General features: G+C 42.7%; 1 protein-coding gene across 2 annotated transcripts in view; it reads right to left on the minus strand.

Moving 5' to 3' along the window:
• Positions 1–22,937, minus strand: part of LOC138581055 (sulfotransferase 1C2-like) — a 347,674-nt gene that overhangs the window by 18,290 nt on the left and 306,447 nt on the right. For both annotated transcript variants that reach the window (XM_069652096.1, XM_069652097.1), the window contains exons 6-7: positions 22,094–22,188; positions 21,665–21,845 (exon numbers count right to left, since the gene is read on the minus strand). In XM_069652096.1, coding sequence (XP_069508197.1) covers positions 21,665–21,845; positions 22,094–22,188 — 276 coding nt within the window. The remainder of the gene's footprint in view (positions 1–21,664; positions 21,846–22,093; positions 22,189–22,937) is intronic.

Raw genomic sequence — 22,937 nt, forward strand, 5'->3', positions numbered from 1 at the left:
ATCCTGTAATCCTTAAATCCCAACACCAGAGTGGGGGAACATGCATGCTTTAACCAGGTACACAAATCAACAAAATAACATGAAGGAAAACTGCTACCCCATCATACCTTCAAATGAGATGAACAAACTACAATACCAAACTCACAGGATAACTGCAGAGGTGGTACAAAGAACAGAAACGCAATGATTAATGAGATATCAATAAAAAATAATTTAAAAAACCCATCTAGTCCAAAACTAATAAAATCTCAACTTTCCCCATAGACTTCTCACATCGAAACCCGCACAACCACTTCTCTGCACAGCAACCCGCATGTACTTCACCACACTGCAAAAACAAACAAACAACACATAACCGTTTTTAAACAGCACATGGGAACTGTCACCGATCCGAAAACTGCACTCAAGCTCAGCGCATGGTGAAAACTGAACTGAAGCTGCCAAGAGGACATCACAGCTCTCACTATCCTACTCCTGCTACACCCTACTAACGCACCCCCCCTCTTTCAGATCGCCCGAGCGCATGGGGACCACTTCCGGTGGTGACGGTGCGCGGTACAAATACCTTTAACATAACATATCAAAATGGGCTTTATAAGAAGGGCGCCTGGGTGAGAAGCAAAGGATCTCTGCTACCAGACCCAGAAAGTAAAGACCAAGTGGCTAGTGGGCATGAATGGCAGCCTTTGGTGAGCAATGGAAGTTAAATGTTTATTGCTACACCAGAGATTTGATTCTATACTTCAACTCACACGTTACACTGTTTTCCACTCTCCTGTACAGACTGAATTCTTAATGATAAACTGTACTTTGAAAACATGAGAATGTATATTCGTTAAACTTACCAAAACAGCGCAAAACTGTATCATAGCATGAATACTGTATCACAAAACCCTAATTAAGGGTGCGTTATCTGAATAAAACAGAAAGATAATGTGGACCATACTAGATAACCAATAGGGTAATTAATATTCTGGACAACACCAGGAATCTTTGACTAGCCTAGAGGAAGCCATTGGATTGGCGAAACAAAAAGGCACGCGCACCAAAAGGTTTTGTTGGCTGATTGAAGTTATATGTAAAACATAGAATTGACTAAGGTTTAGTTTAGCCTAAACCATGTATAAATGTCACAATTGAATATGGATTAATATTCATCGAACTAGTATACAATTAAAACATTATTTGACAATGCAGGTTCGATCCCTGGATCCGTGCTTAGAAAGGTCCCGGGAGGATAGCTCAGGGGCAACGTGCTCACATTAGAAGCAAAACGACACGGAGCAACACAGGTTCGATCCCCGGGTCCGCGCTTGGAAACCTCTGGGTATTAAGCACGTTATAAATAACCAATTACAATTACAACAAAGATAGACAAGACGTATTAGTATTCATTGTATTATTCAAACAGGCACTGAGCACACAATTTTGGGGTGACACCTTTTGTTTACATGTCTGTTATTAGACCATCCAGGTGTTATGGTCATCTCCCCACTTGTTGCAGACAATGCCACATAAACAACATATCGTTAAATAATTGGAAATAGGATTGGCACAGTGGCACTGGACTAACACACTTCGATAAGAGGTAGAATGGGGGCCATTTTGCATAATGTTAAATTTTGACAGGTGGCCACGCCCCGTTTCGCTCTTAGTCCTGCCCCCTTTTGATATGCTTTGATATATATTAATATACATTTGATATCAATCTTTTTTTATATCGATTGTATATGAAATGTGTATTTGATATAAAGTGTGTATAATTCATATCAGTTTTGATATAAGTAAATGTACATTTTATATGAAATCTATATGAAGATGGGAGCAGCGGTCGACGATGTTGCTTGGTCGAGCGCCAAGCACGAAGTGACCTCTTAAGACAGAGACTCTGAATCTAGGGTTATTGCAGAGAGATGCGTTGATGACGTCACAAATGGGTTCCGCCCCGGGGTGATAAGAAGGGGATATACATTTTGTATCAAATTGATAAGCCACCCAAAGTTTTTTATAGCAATTTTATTGAACCCCAATAATTTGTATATAAACTGTACAGGAAGCGGAAAATGATATCAAACAATTTGGTTCTCTTTTTAATATAAACCTATATATAAAAATGTATACAACATGCATTTCATTAGAAATGTATATACAAATTAATATTAAAAATCATATTTTTATATAGAAATATATACAAATAAAAAAATTGGTACAAAATGAATATACATTTTTTTATATAAAGTTCCCCCAAAATGTTGATTTAAAAGATTTTTATAGCAATTTTTGTATAACAATGTATATCAATGTTATATGAACTGGTTTTGATACAGAGTGTAAATAATGAAAAGCAGTTCCCTTTACAAGTAAAGTGTACTTACCAGAGCCTGTACAAAAGTTAAAACTTTTGACTTTGACAAGGCGTGTTTCTTTTCAAATAAAGAAAAACAGTTCACGTTATAAGTAAACTGTGTTCTCCAGACCCCATACAAAAGTCAAAGTATTGCCTTTGACAACCTGCATGTGTACCTCTGCCGCTCTGTGTCCCAGCAAACAGGGTGTGACAGGGGAACTGCTGTGGAGGGGGTTTTGTACTGCTCAACCACAGATGACTAATACACAATGGAATGTCAGGAATCACATCAATTCTGACGACTCACACCAAGGCCCTTGTGGGCAGCAGGAAACCCTGATAGTTCTTTATATTTAGCTCGCTGGAATACAGGATGTTATACGACAGCTGTGTAAACACACCCAGGGAAATACACAAGGACATTTGTTTATCAACTAAATCCAACTGTGGGCACAATACTATTTGTAACTTATGACGGAAGGATGCCATGGGAAACATCTGCAGGTGAGCTTAATTTGCAGAGTATGCAAGAAATAGAATGCTGTGTTTTGTTGACAAGAAAACTGTCTCTTGACCCAGGAAACAGCTATAATTTGATTGTTACAGACCCCGCACACATGGGTTCAGGAAGCCTTGGTGTGTTGATAGGAAATTTGGCGCTGGACCCAGGAAACAGAAAAAATGTGATTGTTACAAACCCCATTTCCCAAGTAAGCACAAAATACATGAGTTCTGGAAATCTGTATGTGTTGATAAGAAAACTGCTCAGGGAGGGGTTGTGTTTTCACCACTTAAACGGGGTATTGTCAATCCAACTGTCAGAGTGCTGGCCTGATGATCCCCTTGCAGTGACGCTAATCGACTTGGAACAACTGATTGCAACTTGCTGGGGAAACATTGCTTTTTGGCTGAATTTGATCATGGTACCGGGAGACCCCCGGAAAGCCTTTTAATTGGACACTCGGCCTGCTATTCATTTCAACATCAAAAAGGTGAGCTTGGGGTTATTTTAAGAAATGTGCTTTAATGTTTTGTTTTTGTATTTTTCTAAAACTGTACAATTTATGTGGTTTTATTCAAGCATTGGTATGGCTTTTTGTACTGTATTTATTGATATTCAGGCCCTTTTTGAGACAGGCCGGGAGTGAGGAGGCACTCAAAGGCACTAGGCTGTGCATGTCTAAACTAAACAGCTCTATGGTTTTAATGACATGTTTTTAAATGTACAGTTTTTGCCTAGAATGCTTTGCGGTTTTGCATGTCAGCCAGGATAAACCGGAGGTGTTGATAGAACCAGATTGTATTTCTGTAGTGTGTGCTGTGAAATACCCGAGGGTATCTCACATAGCGAACCTCTGGAGACTCTTATTCAGTTTGCCAATGAAGGATGGATCTGCTCACATCCCAACCCTAGGGGTAAAAGTGAGAAAGGCTCACCGGGATGTGGAAGCCTGAGGGAATAATTCAAGGGAGACGGGGTATGGCACAAGCCAGGGAGAAGGAGAGAAGGGCAAACTGCCTAAGATCTTTATAGGCTATCATACATATGCCCTGCTTCCTTCCATTCAATCTCTCCTGCCCGGATTCAATGATCCCTCCATACTGAACCAACACACCGTTACATCCAAAACATCTCTCTCCCAGAATCCCTGTTTTCCTGCGTTCAGCCCGAACATTCCCAGACATTCTTCTTCACGTCCCTATGATCATTCTTAGCCGAATACTCCCAGTCATTATCCTTCCCGACCACCTGGTTTACTTCCCAGTCCAAGCTATTCCTGTTTTCCCCAGAAATACTACTGTTCCCACAATCCCCTCTGTTCTGTTCACAATCCCGGTCATTCTCATCCATTTCACACACCATACTCATCTCGTCTTTCTCACTCTACCAATCGACCCCCTTTTTATAATACCTTTTTCCCATCCTATCTAGTAGGACATTCTGACACTCCAACCCCTCCCCTTTTCTGCATGAATACTGGTTTGCACCAAACTTGTAATGCAACGGTTTACCTGACATGTCCCGACACAGGGGTCAGGCAAGGTCAGGCAATTGATTTAAATCACACATACCCGACTGCCCTTCCTTTTCCCCAAAGGCATGAAGAGTGTAGCAAAAGGGCACAATACGAGCAAGGAGAGTACAGCAGACAGCATGACAAGGCAGCTACCACGCGGCATACCAAGAGAAGGAGAAAGGCAGCAGGAATCAAGAGGGTGGCGAGGGGAGAAGTGACCTTGCCCTTTTTGTCTCAGGCCCGCAGAACCTTCGTGGAAGAGAGCCTAAGACCGTGAACAATAGCACAAGTGTCCGGCAGCAGATGTCAATGGTACATGGGGCAAGCCTATGCCGATAAGCGGGAGCAAGGGAAGCTCCCGCACCCGTGGTAATGGCCTTGACTCCCGCGAAGCTAAAAGCCAAGTGGTTCATCACAGCGGGTGAGTCAAGGGGAGAACCGATAAGAACCGGGCTGTGTTGAGTGAGAGTCGCAAAGTGGCAGGTTTTGAACCAAAGCTGATTAACTTTGAATGAACTGTAAAAAGTGTGAAGGGGAGACCAGCTGCAGAGGGAAACCGGCACCACGTGGGTGCTAACTCAAGGGACTCTGGTTGAGCCCCTCATGAGAGAAACTACAGATACCAGAAGGCCGTAGGAGGGCCGGCAAAATAGGTCAAAGTGGTCATACAGAGTTTCAAGCAAAATCCCTGTACAATCGAAAGACTATGATCTACAAGCAGTGTGAGAGAAAGGGAAATGAATCCCACAGTGAGAGTAAACATTGAGAAACCAGGGGAACGGAATCCCGCTAAAGTCAAGAGGGGTCCGAGCCCAACCGAGTGAGATCCATGGGTGAAGCCATCACCCAAGAATGGAAAGAGAAGAGGGGGCCGAGCCCGACCGAGGGAGATCCAGGGGTGAAGCTATCATCCAAAGTTGATTGATAAAGGAACTGCAAAATATTTTGGAATACGATACGTGATGGCTCAGCACCCAGAAGAGGGGGACCCGGGGTGAAGCCATCACCCTATGTGAAACTGTGATAAACATTTGAGAAGGGTCAGTGCCCAGAAGAGGGGGAACCCATCACCCAGCGAACATTGGGAACACATTTTTTCATTTGCTAAAGGAACTTTTGTTTTTATTGTTTGAACACGTCAGGCCCTGAATGCAAGAGACTTTCAGAGGAAATGAGACTTGGCCGTCAACGGTCCTGAGAAATGCCATTGGAACTGTCGTCTCGTGCTGGAGAAGCCCGAGACTGTACTGTGCCCCAAGCTCCCTTCTTACCCTGTGTCCAAAACGTGGGAAAGGGAGACCCAGGCTACCGCATCCTGACATATTATTTGAGAACACTTCTTTCTTTTCTTGAAAACTATCCCACACCCTTGTTGTGTATTAGTTGTGAGGTTTGGCAATAGGTTTCTTAGAATAGGCCCTTTTATTTTGACACAACGCCAATAGGACTGACTTATTTTTCCTTTGATGGTCGACACTTGCTCCCATCTTAGATTTCCGTTTAGATTAGGCGTTTTTCCAACCCGCCCACAGCATTCATTTTCAATATACACCCTTGAACTGTGATCACTTGTGTCTGTCTTACTTGTTGTCACCATGAGTTCCTCACAGGGTGCATGTGTGTGTGTGTGTTAAACCCCAATTGCACTTTTGGTACACTTGTCTTTTTGAAATGCAGCATATTTGCACACAAACAATACATTGTTTTAGTTTCAGAGCGCCAATAAAGTTGATAGATATTTTTTGTGTGTAAAATATTCAGCACAGAGGGATCAGTTTGTGCCAAGGATTACACATGTTGCGCAAATGGTATAGCCGAGATTTATTCGCACAAAGCACTAGAGTTGATGAGTCCTGCTATGAGACAGGCCATGAGGCAGGGCGGTTTAAATAGGTTTCATAGCACTTAGAATGCGCTGAAAGGCACTATCAGTGCCGCCCTCATAGCCATCCCAAACATTCAGTTTAAAAAAAAAAGCCAAAGTCTTTGCATGAAAAAAAACAGACTGCACTTTTGGTTCACTTGTCTTTTTGTGATGCAGCATATTTGCACGCGCACAATGCAGTGTTTTAGTTTTACAGCGCAGCTAAGATATTTTTACTGTGTCAAATATTCAGCACAGGGATCAGTATGTGCCAACGATCACACAAGTTTTGTTTAATAAAAGAATGCTGGAATTCTGGATTTTCTAAAGGGTTGCAAGTGCCAGGATGATATTACTTGATGTTTGGGGATGTGTAAAAGTTGTCTTCTTTCAAGTCCCAATGTCTGTACCAGTGCATGTTTTAGATTGTGCTCGATTCATTTTGTACTTCAAAGTAGGCACTACATTTTGTTTTATTCTGTGGACAAAGTGACACTTAATAAAACAGAATGTGTCTATTCTCTGTCTGCAAGGGAAGCGCAGAGCACTGACCCGTATCTTCACGTGTGAAAACTGGAATGTGTAATTTAAAACACAATTGTGAGGTAGAAGTGTGCAGTGTTTTATACAAACATGACAATTCGTACAATGTGAAGACCCAATTTTGGCAGATCAGGCACTGTGGGACTCGAATTTTGTGCCAAAGATCACACCTTTGATGAAGTGGTGTAGCCGAGATTTATTTTGTACAACAATCTGCCAGCATGACTGATTGTTTTTTTAAGTGGACATGCACTGAGGTGTTACACTGGGCTCGAGATGTTTGGTGATGTGTTATGTATTGGAGGATTGTTTCTGTGTAAAAGGTGTTCTATTATGATTCCATATTCTTTCTATTTCGAACCAACACATCTTCCAACAGATGGATGGCACAGCCGGCAGATTCTATGGATGTGCATTGTGGCAACCAACAACCGGCAGCCGTTGGATTTATGGCTAATGATTCATCTAACGCAACACGTCCCATCAGGTTTAGGGGCCAGCAACACCCAAGGGTGATGGGGGTCAGCCACAGTTTCAGAATGACCTATGGTGGCACTTTAACATGGTTGAACGGATGGGGCAGTTCAAAGATGGCGATTGTTTTGTTAATTTCTCAATGGAGCTTGGTAATCAGTGTCTCTGGAATGTCTCGGCTTATGGATGCAGGCCCAATGAACCGGCAAGGATTTCGCTGCTTTGTTGTCACAAGGGGTTCGACATTTGGGACAGCCTTCCACCAAGGCTCAATCATGGAATGCTATAGGTGGTGGTAGTGAGCCCCAACTGGCGCTAGAGGGTGTGACGGAGGGCACAACAGTTTTTTGATTTTTTTTTACATTTTATTTTTAGAACTTTGTTTTAATTAGGTCCATGTACACAACCACAGTATACAGACGCACTGTCATAGTAACAGAAAGGATAACATCTCTGCATTACACATTGAGACCAGCATATAGCAATAAATCGAGGTCCAGCAATACCCTCCCGCTTCCCATCCAGTAGACCATCATATCTTTCCCCTAGCCACTTGACACAGATCATCAAACACAGTGTCCTCTCTTGTGCCTTAGCCCTCAGGTAGCCGCCTCCCTTACGGATAGCATTTCCTGCACCGGGCCCCACATGTCCAGAGGTTGAGAACCCAGAGGAATTGTCCTGCAGAACTCCTGCTCCATATCGCAGCACCACGCCAGGTCTTTTATCCATTTGGACAGAGTAGGGGCAGTGGGGCTCGACCAGAGCATCAGTATACATCGTTTCGCCAGTATCAAACCCATCAAGAGCAGTTTCTTCCGCATCTTTGAGATACCCGGTACTAGCATGAACATACAACTGAGAACACTTAGCAGACCCGTACAGTTATCCATGCCCTCCATTGTTTCCACAACCTGTATCTAAAAAGTAACTAAATGCGGACACCTCCAAATCACATGTATGAAATCTGCATTTTCCTCCTTGCATCTGGGGCATCTCCCCTCAGCATTATGATATAACTTTCCCTGAACCACCAGGGGCAAGTATGTCCGTTGTAGGATTTTAAGCTGGATCAATTTAAACTGAGAGTTAATTGCCACTTTTAGAGTGTACACACATTGATTTCCACTGTTTGGGTCCCAGCTCCTTGACTATGTCCCTTTCCCATTTTGCTCTCCTAGCCAATTCTTCCACCGGGACTACATTTAAAGCCATATCATAGATTGTAGCTACTCATTGTTTAGAATTTGCTGAGTTTACCAAGAGTTTCAACATTGGGACCACGTGGGGCTCCTCCGGAAATGGTGGTGACCACTCTCTGAATGCCTCCCTAAGCCTATGGAATTGAAACGCCAGCCCAAATGTGTCCCCAAGTTTGCTCTTAACCTGCTCCCATGTAACAAAAAGTCCCCCTGGATAGAAGTCTGCCAAGTTCAGCCATTCCCTGCTTATTTCTTTATCACATGTCGGGGCCAAGGTCTGAATGTCCCATGCATAGAGTTCCGGAGAGTATGGAAAGGAGATCTGCAGCCTACGGCATAGCCATTTCCACACATGTACTGTATACGCAGCCGGGTCAAACGGATAACTGTCATCTTAAACGTTAGTAGGGAGCGTTGTAAGGAGTATGGAAGTGCCGTCCTTCGTTCACGTTTCCCATGTGGAGGTTTCCCTGACGTCTTCATCTAGTAGGAAACAAAAGATACCTGCGCCGCTAAGTAATGGAGCTCGAAATCCGGGAGTCCCACTCGGCCCTTTCCCCAAGGTCTCACCAGCTATTCCCACCGCATTCTAGGAGATTTCAGGCTCCAAACTAACTTGGTTACTAACGATTTCAGCCCTGTGAAAAATTGCGCCCCGGCCACACTGGGATATTCAGAAACAAGTACAATAATTTGGGCAAGATGATCATTTTGATTATCGCTACGTTTCCGAGTAGTGAAATCAGGAGCGCTCCACATCGATCGACACAGCTCCGGAGCTCCTCCATATAGACACCATAATTGTCGTGGAGGATCTGTGTCCTCGATCTGCTAATGTGTATACCTAAATATTTTGCCGACTCCCGCTCCCATCTAAATTCCTCTGCCCACAGTGGCCGCACTGAACTCTCGTTTAGTGGGAAAAGGATAGACTTGGACCCGTTCACCTTCAATCCTGAAATATCCACGAACACTTCAACCTCTCGTGAAATGGGGGCAAAATTACTGCTGCGGTTTCTGATATACAAAACAATATCATCCGCATAGCATGAAATCAATTCCCGGGTGCCCCCAAATACCAACCCTCGCTGCTGGTGGAACCGCCTTAACCTCTAAGCCAAGGGGCTCGATAGCCATGACGAAGAGGAGTGGGGATAGCGGGAACCCCTGGCGCATACCCTGCCCCAGTTCAAACGCCTCTGAGTGCCTCCCAAAAAGCCCAATTCTCGCTGTCACACAGCATTTTCACACAGGATCTGAAGTATGGCGGAACCCCTATCTTTTCAAGGACTGCAAACAGATAATCCCAAGCTACTGAGTCAAATGCTTTTCCATATCCGAAAGGGCTGTTATTGCTTGAACTGAAGGGTCCACCTGTGCCAATAATCCGAACAGCCTCCTCAAGTTACGGGCCGTGCTCCTCCCGGGGACAAACCCAGCCTGATCTACATGAATTATGGAAGGGAGGAAAGGCATCAATCTGTCCGCCAAGATTTTAGAAAAGATTGTTATGTCTGCGTTGATGAGAGAGATTAGTCTGCACGACGCACAGGGGGTCCTTATCTGGTTTCAGAATCAAAGTAATTATTCCTTCACGCGTCGTAGGGGGCAGTCGACCTGCCTCCAGACTTTCATCCCAAACTCCCAACATGTATTTTGCGACCTCTGAGCTGAATTCCTTGAGGAATTCTGAAGTAACCCCATCTGAACCTTGTGCTTTACCCAACAGGAGATCTATTTTTGCTTTTGATTATGTCTTCAATTGTAATTTCAGCTCCCAGGGCCTCTATAGCGAGGTCACCCAGTCGTTTCAGAGTAGCGTCGCCCATAAAGTCACATAAGTTATCCGGGTGTCCACTAGGCCTAACCGCGTATAATCTCTCACAGAAACCACGAAAGTCCTCCAGTATAACCCCGGGGTCTGTCACCAAGGATCCATCGGCGCGACATATTGCCGCAATGCCAGTTTGCCCTTTAGCACTGTTGACAATCCTCATTAAGTATATGTCGGGTTTACCATCTTCCCCATATCTACGGGCCAATTGTGGCGCAGCCAAGAACTGCACCTCCCTATCGGAATCCGCATGAAATGTACTCATAACCTGCCGGGCATCCGCTAGAGATTCAGGACGGCCACCCCGGCCTCCTCCCCTTTCCATATTTGCAAGAGTGCATTCTAGCTCATCTAGTCTGGTTCGGATACTTTTCAATACTCCACACTTCACTGAGATACAGCGACCTCTCAGATTAACCTTCAACGACTCCCAAAGAGTGCATGCAGACTCGACGGAACCCACATTGATCATAAAGTACGACGTAAGTATTTCTTGTACTTCACTATGTTATACTACGTCCAACTGCGCTTGTCCCTCAAACAGCCAGTGTGGTCTCGCAATCTGCAAGCCAGACAATCGGAACTGCCAAACCAGAGGAGAGAAGTCTGATAGCATCCGAGGCAGCACCTTTTGTCACACATTACAAACTGCCTCGAATCAGCTCTGGCAAGGTTAAGATGTATTCAATACGAGAACTGGTATCATGCACTGATGAGTAAAAGGAGTAACCCCGGTCATTTGGATGTAGAGCCCTCCAGATATAGACCAGGACCAGTGCCGACATCCCCCCTTGGATTGCTATAGTAATTAGTGAGTCTGTAAACGCCCCTACCTTAGATCTATTCATCCAAGCTTGTAATGCCACATTCAAGTCCCCAGCCACCACTAGATGTGTTTGCAAGAATTTCATACATTTCACCCACAGAGCTGCATAAAACCCAGGGTCTTCCATATTCGGTCTATACACGTTAACCAATGTAACAGGACAACCCACTAGCTCCCTGGAGACAATAACATACTTCCCCTCAGGATCGCAGATATGCTCTGAAAGTCTAAACCTCAGGGATATATGAATGATTATCGATACCCCCACGTAAGTAGGAATGAAAGGAAGTATAATATCCAGCACCCCCCCATGCCTTAGCAAGTCCCACATTCAAACTGTCTAACAGGTGTGTTTCTTGTAGAAATAATATTTTGGCTCCATGACGTTCGCCATAGGCCACAACTTTGCGCATCTTTGTATAATTATTGAGACCACTAACGTTCCAGATAAATAGAGTACATCTGTCATAGCCTACATCTTTCGCCATTCAATACTCTGATACCATCGTTCACTAATGCAGGTAACCCACCTTGACGTGATCTTTTAGTGCATCCAAACTTTGCTACACCAAGCACATGAACCTTTTTTCCGTAAACCTTAAACTTCCCCTCATCTTCCCCGACCTCCCACCTCCCCCATGACCCCAGTCCCTTCTTCAACCGGGACTATCCCAACCTCGGACAATCCTCCCCACCCCCACTATCAACCCCAAAACGCCAGTGATTGCCACCCACCCCCCTCCAGCAATACCATTGAACAATTTAAACTGGGACGCCTACCCGGAGGCGCCGGACACAGCATCCACTTACAATCCACCAACATCTGTTCCCCCCCAGCCCCCACAGGGAGGAGGAGGCCCTTCGTCAAAGGATATTAATCAACACTTTCCTATTTGTTACATCATGTTCACGCACAACACTGCGGGTTTGAGCATATCCCATTCTCCTACGGAAATAGTCCCAACCGCCCTCCCAAGCTCAGCAACAGCATACCATTCAAATCTTCATCGTCCTTGGGTGGTCAGGGCCCTCACTATTTGTGCAGGGACTCGACAAAAGTTGCCATCTCAGCAGGGTCCATAAAGAATATGGTGTTATCATGCGTAACCTTCAGCTTGGAAGGATACAACATTGCATACTGTATATGTCTGGCACGTAGGGGTTTCTTCACTGCCAGGAAGGACATACGAGCTCTCTGAACTTTTGGTGTAAAATCTTGAAAGGATACCCTCAGCCCCCTCGAGCTGTATGTCTACCAGCTCCCTTGTCCTTCTCAAGATGGTGTTTCTATCTTGGGAATTGAGAAGTCGCACAATGGCCGGGCGTGGATTCTGACCTGATCTCAGTATCTGCCCCGAAATTCTATGTGCCCTTTTCACCAGATAATGGGGGGACAGTTCCGGCCTCCGTAGCACCTCTCTAAGGAAGGAGTCCATGTACTGCTTCATGTTGCGGGATGGCACTGATTCCGGGATCCCTGTGACCCGGATATTGTTACGCATAGATTGCGCCTCCAAGTCTACATTTTTTATCACACATCTCCTTAACCTCTCTCTGCAATCCCTGAATTGCAGCAGTGACCTCGTTCCTCTCGTGGGCCCCATGGTTTCAGCTCCTTTCATGCAGGGACTCCACCCCCGGCCAGTGTCCCCAGGTCCTTGTGCCTCGCTGCCTCTCCCGAGCTCCTGAAAACCCACTCCAACGGAGGGGGGAGGACGGGGCCAGCTAGATCTCAGCTGGATCTCCCCAGTCCAGGCACCACACGCGTTCACCTCAGGGATGCAGGATCGCCGATGACTTACGACGCTGAAAGGCAAGTCACAGGAATAATTATTTAGAAAATGCGCCCATGGGCCTCCTCCCCTTCCAGGTCGAAACCGGACCTCAGATACCGGCGGTCATCTTGGTTTCTGGCTCTTGAGCGCCCCCAACACAGCAGTTTTTAAGTGTGAAGCATTGTCCTGCAGGTTTCAATCCCCTCACTATTTCACAGCTCCCCTGCCGTCTCTACCTTTAAATCATCTAGGTCACACATGCGTGGCATCCGTCCTAGCTGAGTGTCTGGGAGTTAGTTGTTTGAAACTGCATGTTTATTTTTTTGTTGCATTAAAAACTTTTCTCTCTGCATTGACCTGATTGTGCATAATCGTTATTCCTTTCTGTATTAAATAAGTCCTTTTATATAAAAAAATATTTGTTCAAAATCATAAAATGGTCTGGCTCTTTATTACCTGCTCCTTTTTACTATGTATAACAACACCCATCGCTTGTTGATTTTTAGAAAGTTGTGTAATACTAAGATGTGGTGGGGAACAGCAATCCGATACGGGCTAAAGAAACAGTTTCTATGTTGCTGTTCCAGATGCTGGCTTTTTTATTTTCACAGATGATGCTACAAGTTCTTAACATTCTTCTATACCTATCAATGTCCCTTTGTCTCGATATTTTTCCAACAACTTCATGCCCGGGAATGTTCTTACCATAACTGCTATACATAAAGATGCAAACTAGCTGTTATGAACAACAAATTTTGATTAACATTTAAAACAACCATTTTTATATAGATTTAATTCACAATAGTTTGGGTTATCAGATGTTGTACGACAATCTTGTCGGCTAAACATTGTGCGGTAGCAGCAGCCACCACATGGCATGTTCCTTCTGCACTTTAATTTTTAAAAAGCCAACCTTTCTGGGAATTTGAAGGCCTCATTCATCTCGCTAGGCTGCAAACTAAGTTGAGAGCTCTAAATGTTTACAAGTATGTACACTTAAAAAGTGATGCATTTTATGTATACAGTTGCTGAGAGACAAATTTGCATGCTTACACATCCTCCTGTACATATTAATGTTTCCCATGGCATTGTGACACAGTAACACGTTTGGGGCAGGCGGCTTGGGGTTAAATGAAATAACACCCAGTAGTTATACATTTCTCTTAGGATGTCTGAGCTATGGGTGTTGGGCATGTCCACAATGAGAGCCAGGACTTTTTATTCTAAAACGTTCCAGCCATAGAAAGCAAACAGAGTAAAATATATCATAACCTTTTGATCTCTGATGCAAAACCTTGGGCTGGTTAAATAATGAGTACAGGTGGTTATTGTCATGGTGACAAACCTTTATAAAGCTAGGGAGAGTTTTGTGCAAAAAACGAAATGAACACTACCATAGCGTGTTAAATTATTCAACTCATTCGGGACTGACCATAGAGCAACATGCAGAATGATGCTATGTGCCAAGGTAATGCCTGTCATGTATTTATCTAACATATTGATGTTTTGTACAGCACCTATTGCCAAAAAGAGTTCCAGCATGTGAGTGCTTGTGGGTGTAACTTTGTTGCAGAAAGGGATGCGCACCCAAGAGCAGCTATTTCAGAGATTTTCATAGTTTATTTACGGTTTGTTTTCAATATTGTGATTATAAAAATTACTCTGAATTCTTAACGGGCACTGTTTGTGAATATACATGCTAGGTGGGGCTGGGGGGGGGTACATTTACCATAACAGCTACTACTCTTAACACCCTTTGGCAGCAGCCCCACGGAACTATCACATTTTATGCCTGGTGATGCGGCTGCACATCAGCAGCTTTTGTCTACTAATTTAAGTGCCTTATAACAGTATCATACAAAACCAACTGTGCCAGGAGTCTAATAATACATTGTGAAAGGCATCCTACAATGTGACTAGAGATTACAGAGTAAGGGTTAAAATCCTTTCCGTGGGTGGTGGTTTTGTGAATGACACAAGTCGGGCTTGCACTGAATTAACACGAAGCATAGCTCAAACATCTCCCTCGTTTGGAATGTGAAACATACCAGAGTCATTTGCAACCAATCTCACAAGTTACACCGACAAACACACACACACAGCAACTCTTTTTGGCAATGGGTACTGTACACAATATGAATATGTTCAATAAATAAATCACAGGCTTTACTGTGGCACATGGAATCATTCAGCCTGTCGCCCTTTAATCAGTGCTAAAAGAGGTGTATACTTTAATACTGTAGTGTTCATTTCATTTTTGCACAACACTCTCCCTAGCTTTATAAAAGTTTGTCAGCATGACCATAACCACCTGTACTCATTTGACCAGCCCAAGGTTTTGCATCTGAGAAAAAAAGGTTATGATATATTTTACTGCTTGCTTTCTTTGGCTGGATAGTTTCAGAAAAAAAAGTCCTGGCTCTCATTGTGGATATGCCCAACACCATTGCTCAGACACCCTAGGAGAATTATACAAATACGCTGTAAATGTATAATTACTATGCATTATTTCATTTAACGCCAAGCTGCCTTCCCCAAACGTGTTACTGTGTCACAATGCCATGAGAAACATTTACATGTATAGGAGGATGTGTACGCATGCACAATTATCTCTCAGCAACAGTATGCATAAAATGCATCAATTTTTACGTGTACATACAGGGATCAAAATTGGGATTTGTTGATCAGGAGCAAAAAGCAGCTCCTGGTATCCAGCATAACCAGTTATGCAGTCACTTCCTTTGGGGAACCAGAAGCTAGTACAGACTGCACCATGAATCTAACTTTGAGCAAGATGCAAACTTTTTTGTCCATTTCATGCTATCCTATATGCACTAAGTGTGTTCATCGACCTTTATATACATCCTCAAACATATAGTTAATATCACAGAGCTAGGGTTTGTAATGCACCACTTGACCCAGGAGTCAAAAGTAGCTCTTGGTAGCTGTTGGTTTCAAGCTAACCAGACTCCCCTTGGCTATAACCATGAGGTTAATAGCTCCCAGCTCCTAGCAATTTGGAACCCTCTACATACTTATAAATGTTTAGAGTTCTGAACTTTGTTTGCATCCTAGCAAGATGAATGTGGCCTTAAAATTCCCAGAAATTTTAAACTTTAAAGTGCAGAAGGAACATGCCATGTGGTGGCTGCTGCTACCATGCATTTTGTAGCCGACAGGATCGTCGTACAACATCTGATAACCCAAACTATTGTGAATAAAATCGGAAAAAATTGTTGTTTTAAATGTTAATAAAAATGTGTTGTGTATATATAACACCTAGTTTGCCTCTTTATGTTCAGATGTTATGGGGTGAAGTTGTTAGAAGTATATTAAGACAAAGGGCTTTTGACAGGTATGGAAGAATGTAAAGAGCTTGTAGCATCATCTATAAAAATAAAAAATCCAGCATCTGGAACAGCAACAGAGTTCTACTCTTTGTCTTAATTTACGTGTGATTAAAAACATAGAAACTGCTTCTTTAGCCTGGATCTGATTTCTGGTCGCCACCACATCCTAGCGTTACACCTCTGAATACATATATATTTTTTTTAAACAAGTGTTGGGTATTAATATACATAGTAAAAAGGAACATTTATTAAAGAGCCAGACCATTTTATGATTTTGAACAAATAGTTATATATAAAAGGACATATTTAATACAGATAGGAAAAAAGATTATGCACAGTCGGGTCCATGCAGAGAGAAAATGTTTCAATGCAATGAAAAAATAAACATGCAGATTCAAACAACCAACTCTCAGACACTCTGCTAGGACGGTGCATTGCCTGTATGACCTAGATGATTTAAAGTTAGAGATGGCAGGGAAGCTGTGAAATAATGAGGGGGTTGAAACCTGCAGGACAATGCTTCACACTTAAAAACTGTTGTGGCCTCTGTCACGCCCTGTAGTGTTGGTTGGGGTTCAATACCACCAGCTATATCATTCCATGATTGAGCCTTGGTAGCAGCGCTGTCTCAAATGTATAACCCCTTGTGACAGCAAAGCCGCGAACTCCGTGGCGGTTCCTTGGGCCTACACTCATAAGTCGAAACATTCCTCAGACACTGATTACCGAGCTCCATTGAGAAAAAAAAAAAAGATCTACGTCTTTGAACATCCCATCTGTTCACCCGTGTTAAAGTGCCACGATAGGTCATTCTGAAATTGTGGCTGACCCCCCCCATCATCCTTGGGTCTTGCTGGCCCCTAAACCAGACTGGACGTGTTGCGTTAGATGAATCATTCGCCATAAACCCAACTGCTGCCAGTTGTTGGTTGCCACAATCCACATCCAGAGACTCTGCCGGCTGTGCCATCCATCTGTTGGAAGGCCTGTCGTTTCAAAATGGAATCTGAATAGAACACCTTTTACACAGAAACAGTTCTCCATCAATACATAACACATCACCAAACATCTCAAGCCCGGTGTACCACCTCACCGCACGTCCCCTTAGAAAATTAGAAAATAAAATCTGTCATGCTGGCAGTTTGTACACAATACATTTCTGCTACACCACTTCATCAAAGGTGTGATCTTTGGCAAATATTTGAGCCCCACAGTGCCTGATTTGCCAAAATTGGGCCCTCACATTGCATGCATTGTCATGATTGTACAAAATATTGCAAAACTTAGAACTGTATTTTAAAAGTCATAGCACACGTCTACCTCACAATTGTGTTTTTTAAAGTACACATTAAAGTTTTCACATGTGAAGATGCGGGCCAACACTCTGTGCTTCCCTTGCAGACAGAGAATTGACACATTCTGTTTTACTTTGTGTCACTTTGCTCGGAGAATAAAATAAAATGTAGCACCTACTTAGAAGTACAAAATGAATCTAGCACAATCTAAAATATGCACTGATACAGTCATTGGGACTTGAAAGAAGCCAACTTTTACACATCCCCAAACATATCAAGTAAGATGTAGCACCTTGCCACTTGCAACCCTTTAAGAAATCCAGCATAGCAACGTTCTTTTATTAAACATAACATGTGTGATCTTTGGCACATACTGATCCCTCTGTGCTGAATATTTGTATCGGTGCTCTGAAACTAAAACCCTGCATTGTGTGTGTGCAAATATGCTGCATCACAAAAAGACAAGTGTACCAAAAGTGCAGTCAGGGTTTATTTTGTGCAAAGACTTTGGCTTTTTTTAAAAAGCTGAATGTTCGGGATGGCTATAAGGGCAGCGGCAATAGTGCCTTTGAGCAATTTCTAGGTGCTATGAAACGTCTTTTAACCGGCCTGACCCATGGCCTGACTCATATCAACTCTAGAGCTTTGTGCAAATAAATCTCGGCTATACCATTTGCGCAACATGTGTGATCTTTGGCACATACTGATCCCTCTGTGCTGAATATTTTACACACTAAACATATCTATCAACTTGATCAGCGCTGTGAAAAATGTGTGCATGCAACAATGCCACATCACAATAAGACAAGTGTACCAACAGTGCAATTAGGGTTTAACCCACACACATACTACAGAAATGCAATCTGGTTCTACCAACACCTCAGCATTATCCTGGCTCACATGTAAAACCACAGAGCATTCTAAGCAAAAACTGTACATTTAAAAACACGTAATTAAAAGCACACAGCTGGTTAGTTAAAAAATGTACAGCCTAGTGCATTTGAGTGCCTCTTCACCGCGGCCTGTCTCAAAAGGGCCTGGAAATCAATAAATACAGTAAAAGTTTTTTAATAAGCCTTAGCAATACTTGAATAAAACCACATTAATGTTTACATTTTAGAAAAATACAAAAACAATACATTAAAGCACATTTCTTAAAATACTCCCAAGCTTAACATTTTGATGCTGTTGAAATAAACTCTGAACAAACAGCAGGCCCAGTTTCCAATTAAAAGGCTTTGCAGGGGTCTCCTGGTACCATGATCAAATCCAGCCCAAAAGCAAGGTTTCCCCAGGAAGTTGCAATCAGTTGTTCCAAGTCAATTAGTGTCACTGGAAGGGGACCATCAGGCCAGCACTCTGGCAATGGAGTTGACAATAACCCTGCTGGTGTGAGACCCCCCCTTTTAAGGGGTGAAAACAAACAACTCCTCCATAAGCAGTTTTCTTATCAACACATACAGATTTCCTGAACTCATGTATTTTGTGCTTTGGGGTTTGTAACAATCTAATTCTAGTGGTTTCCTGTGTCCAGATACACTTTTCTTATCAACAAAACACAGCATTCAATTACCTGCATACTCTGCAAATTAAGCTCAGCCTGCAGATGTTTACAATGCCATCCTTCCGTCATAAGTAAAAAATAGCCTTGGTGCACACAGTTGGGTTTAGTTGATAAATAGCCTTGCGTATTTCCCTGGGTGTGTCTATATAGCTGTCGCATTACATCCTGTATTTTCCGACCAGCTAAATATAAAGAGCCATCTGTGTTTCCTGCTGCCCACACAAGCCTTGGTGTGAGTCATCAGAATTGATGGGATTCCTGGCATGCCACTGTATATTAGTCATCTGTGGTTAAGCAGCACAAACCCCATCCCACAGACGTTCCCCGGTCACAGTCTGTTTTGCTGGGACAAAGAGCGGTAGAGGAACACATGTAGGTTGCCAGATTGTCAAAGGCAATACTTTGACTTTTGTATGCAGTCTGGGGAACACAGTTTACTTATAATGTGAACTGTTTCTCATTAATTTTTTTATTTGTTTATTCATTTTTTATTTTTTATTTTATTTAACCCGAAGGTTTTTAAAAGGTTTCTCATTATTTAAAAAGAAACACGCCTTGTGAAAGCCAATAGTTTGAACTTTTGTGCAGGCTCTGGTTAGTGCACTTGATTTGTAAAGCAAAGTTCATATAACCTTGATATACATTTTTATATCAAAATTACTATACATTTTTTTTATATCAACATTTTGGGGGAACTTTAATAGGATTTCTAATATGCATTTTTATATCAGAAATATTCGTTTTTATATTAATTTGTATATAAATTGTTATAATAAAAAGATATCAAAACAGTTTGATTTCATTCTCCGCTTCCTTTAAGGTTTACATAAAAATTATTGAGGTTTGTTAACATTTCTATCAGAAACTTTGGGGGCTTATCAATTTGATATAAAATGTATATCTACTTCCTATCGCCCCAGTGCCAAAACCCTCTGTGACATCATCACCACGTCACTCTGCAAACCCCTACATTTACAGTGCACGTCTTCAGAGCTAACTTTGCTCTCGCCGCTCGACCAAGCAAAATCGTCTACCGCTACTCCCATCTTTATATAGATTTTATATAAAATGTATATTCACTTATATCAAACCTGATATAAATGATACACACTTTATATCAAATATACATTTGATATAAAATCGATGGCAACATTATTTATATCATTTGTATATTAAGTTTATATCAAAGCCTATCAAAAGGGGGCAGGTCTAAACCGGAAACAGGGGGCGTGCCCACCTTTGAAAATTTAACATTGTGCAAAAGGGGAAATCCTCTACTGCTGAAGTATTTTCACTTTTCTTTGTCATGGTGTGTGTTCAGATAAATTTAAAGACACATCACAAAGAGAAATGTGCAGCAGAAATGCTGCAAGCTGAAGTTGGAGAGAGCAGGCCGAGCGCACAGAGGGTAGTAGAGAAAGCAAAATGACTTTGTCTAGTGTCTGCTGCATAACCCTGCTTCTGACAGAAATGCAATACATATGCTAGCTATTCACTAAAGTAAGTGCGACACGTTGTCCTAAGGTTGAGTACGGAACTGGTTCCCCTACCTTCTGTCAAATCATGAGATAGTGTAAACCTACAGACTTGCAGTTTGGTCATCACCAGGGATCTCAGTCCCTGTCTAGTATCTGCTCTGTGAATAAATACATACATTAATAACTTTTTGAATGAATATAAATGGTAGGTAAATGCATGGAAGTCCCCCTAATGTGAATCTTCAAGAGGTCTGAGAGTTCCAAATCTCTTTCCAACAGTCCTAAAAAGATGGATTTCTAAAAATATGCACATGACTTAAAAAGGCTTACCCCCTTAACCTGCAAAGCCCGATAAACTGGTTTTGCCAATACTGACATCACTTCCACTGGTCCCCCTACAGGGCTCACCCATTGGATATATGACACACATAGTCCATCAACAGTCTAATACAACCACAAAACCAAATCACAAGGTTCCAGAGCTTTGCTTCCTTTGTCCAAATAAACATAAAAACAAAAATCAAATAGTAAAAAGACAATACCAATATTCATGTAAGTTCGGTTTCTCATAATAATAATAATAATAATAATGTGTTATTCATATAGAGCTTTCACCAAAGTGCTGTACAAGGACTATTTTTATGTACAATTATCATTAACGAACCAAAGTGTGTGCCTTGTTCGATTAATGATATAATTAAATAATTAGCTACGGGAAAGGAAACTGAAATTCCCTGGGTTTTAACAAATGCACCAGCAATTAGACCAGTCACTGAAAAAGAATGCCTTGTCCTTGTGCGTTACCTCATTGAGCTCACAATTGAATATATATGTAGGGATTATTTTGCTACACCACATAAGAGCGCCTAGACTCTGTGGAACATATTTCTGTGGAGCGGGTTCTTCACTGCGATGACTGAATTTAAAAACATCTATAACACCAATTTATTGTTGCACAGCAGATTTTCATGTTCAACCCAGGGCTGGAAATTCAATGTACTCTAACATTTCAGAATGGTCAATGTGGCAGTAAGTGCAAGTGGGAATAAGCAATCAACAGCTATGCCACCACTTTTGGAACCCCTCCCCTGTACCTTTCCTCATGAAGGGAGAAACTGATTGGTCGAATATGAACGAGGGAAGTGTGGAGTAGTTTGCCATGGGGTTGACCTTCATCGCCTGGAATGATGTTTGCTGAACAATCTTTTCCAAAACCTCCTCTGCAAGGTCCTTCTTTATGAACTGCGCCATCTTCTTGATTTCACGCCTTGGGTCCTGATGGTGAGAGGAAGGGGAAGAATAATGAGTTGGGATCAGAGAAAGCATAGCGCTGCTTAGGGAAATCCAGTCGTGTGATCTCCTATCGTGCACAGCAAGCATTTATAAAAGCATTTGAAAACGTCCTCTGTACCGAACAATTAGACCCTATCCCATGTTTGTTCCCATCACTAGGAAACCATGTAGTAGCATCAGACATTGCCTCCCACGGGCTCTCACCTCCCAATGTGATGTTTTACCCTCACCTCCTTTATGTCCTCATAGAACAGGTACAGAATCTGCTGTCTGTCCTTCCTCTCCCACCAGCCTTTAACGTGGTCATACCAGGAGCCCCAGGCCACTGAAAGATACAACAGAGAAACAACAAGAGCTTAAGTCACACCGGCCACACCAGTAGCCTGAATTCTGCTCTGGAGGGGAAGGGCCTTTATCTTTTGCCTTAAAGCCCTGTTTGGGAATCGCCGCACCAGAATGCACTGAAATAACAAAAACAACAATAACCACCAGGGCAGAGTTATCACACATGTGTTCACGTTAGGAAGACCTGTGAATGCTGCAGAGGGTCTGTTGCATGCCTTGCTATGCAATGTTCTGATCTGATATATATTGTTTCAGGTTTGTCGGCCCGTCTAGGTCTCGGACTGCTTCCTGCAGTAACTTTCTCAAATTCTACATTCCAACACACAATATGCATACTAACTCAGTCACTCACACATGGCAATTGAACATCCCCAACAAGAAATATCAAACATCAGAACACTATGCATCAACAAACAACTTACTAACCACACCTCAAACCAATGCATCCTAGCACCACAGGCAGACTAGGCTCCCCTCAGACATAAATAGCTCTATTTTGCTGATAAGGAACATCTAGAACCTGACCCCATGCAGAGCTTAGGGTACTTGATGTCTGCATTCATCAACAGAACATCAACGCTTTCTTGCATTTTATACTCTCTCAAGCAAAGATGCTAACGCAGGTGTAAACTCTATTAGCCAAATATGGGGTGGGGCATAACACTGGTGGGGGGATTTCAATGACACTGCATAGCCAAAGGAAGATAGATCGCCCCATTTGGGAACGCC

The sequence above is a fragment of the Ambystoma mexicanum genome, chromosome 3p (assembly GCF_040938575.1).
Source record: "Ambystoma mexicanum isolate Mex_15411 chromosome 3p, UKY_AmexF1_1, whole genome shotgun sequence".
Taxonomy (NCBI): domain Eukaryota; kingdom Metazoa; phylum Chordata; class Amphibia; order Caudata; family Ambystomatidae; genus Ambystoma; species Ambystoma mexicanum.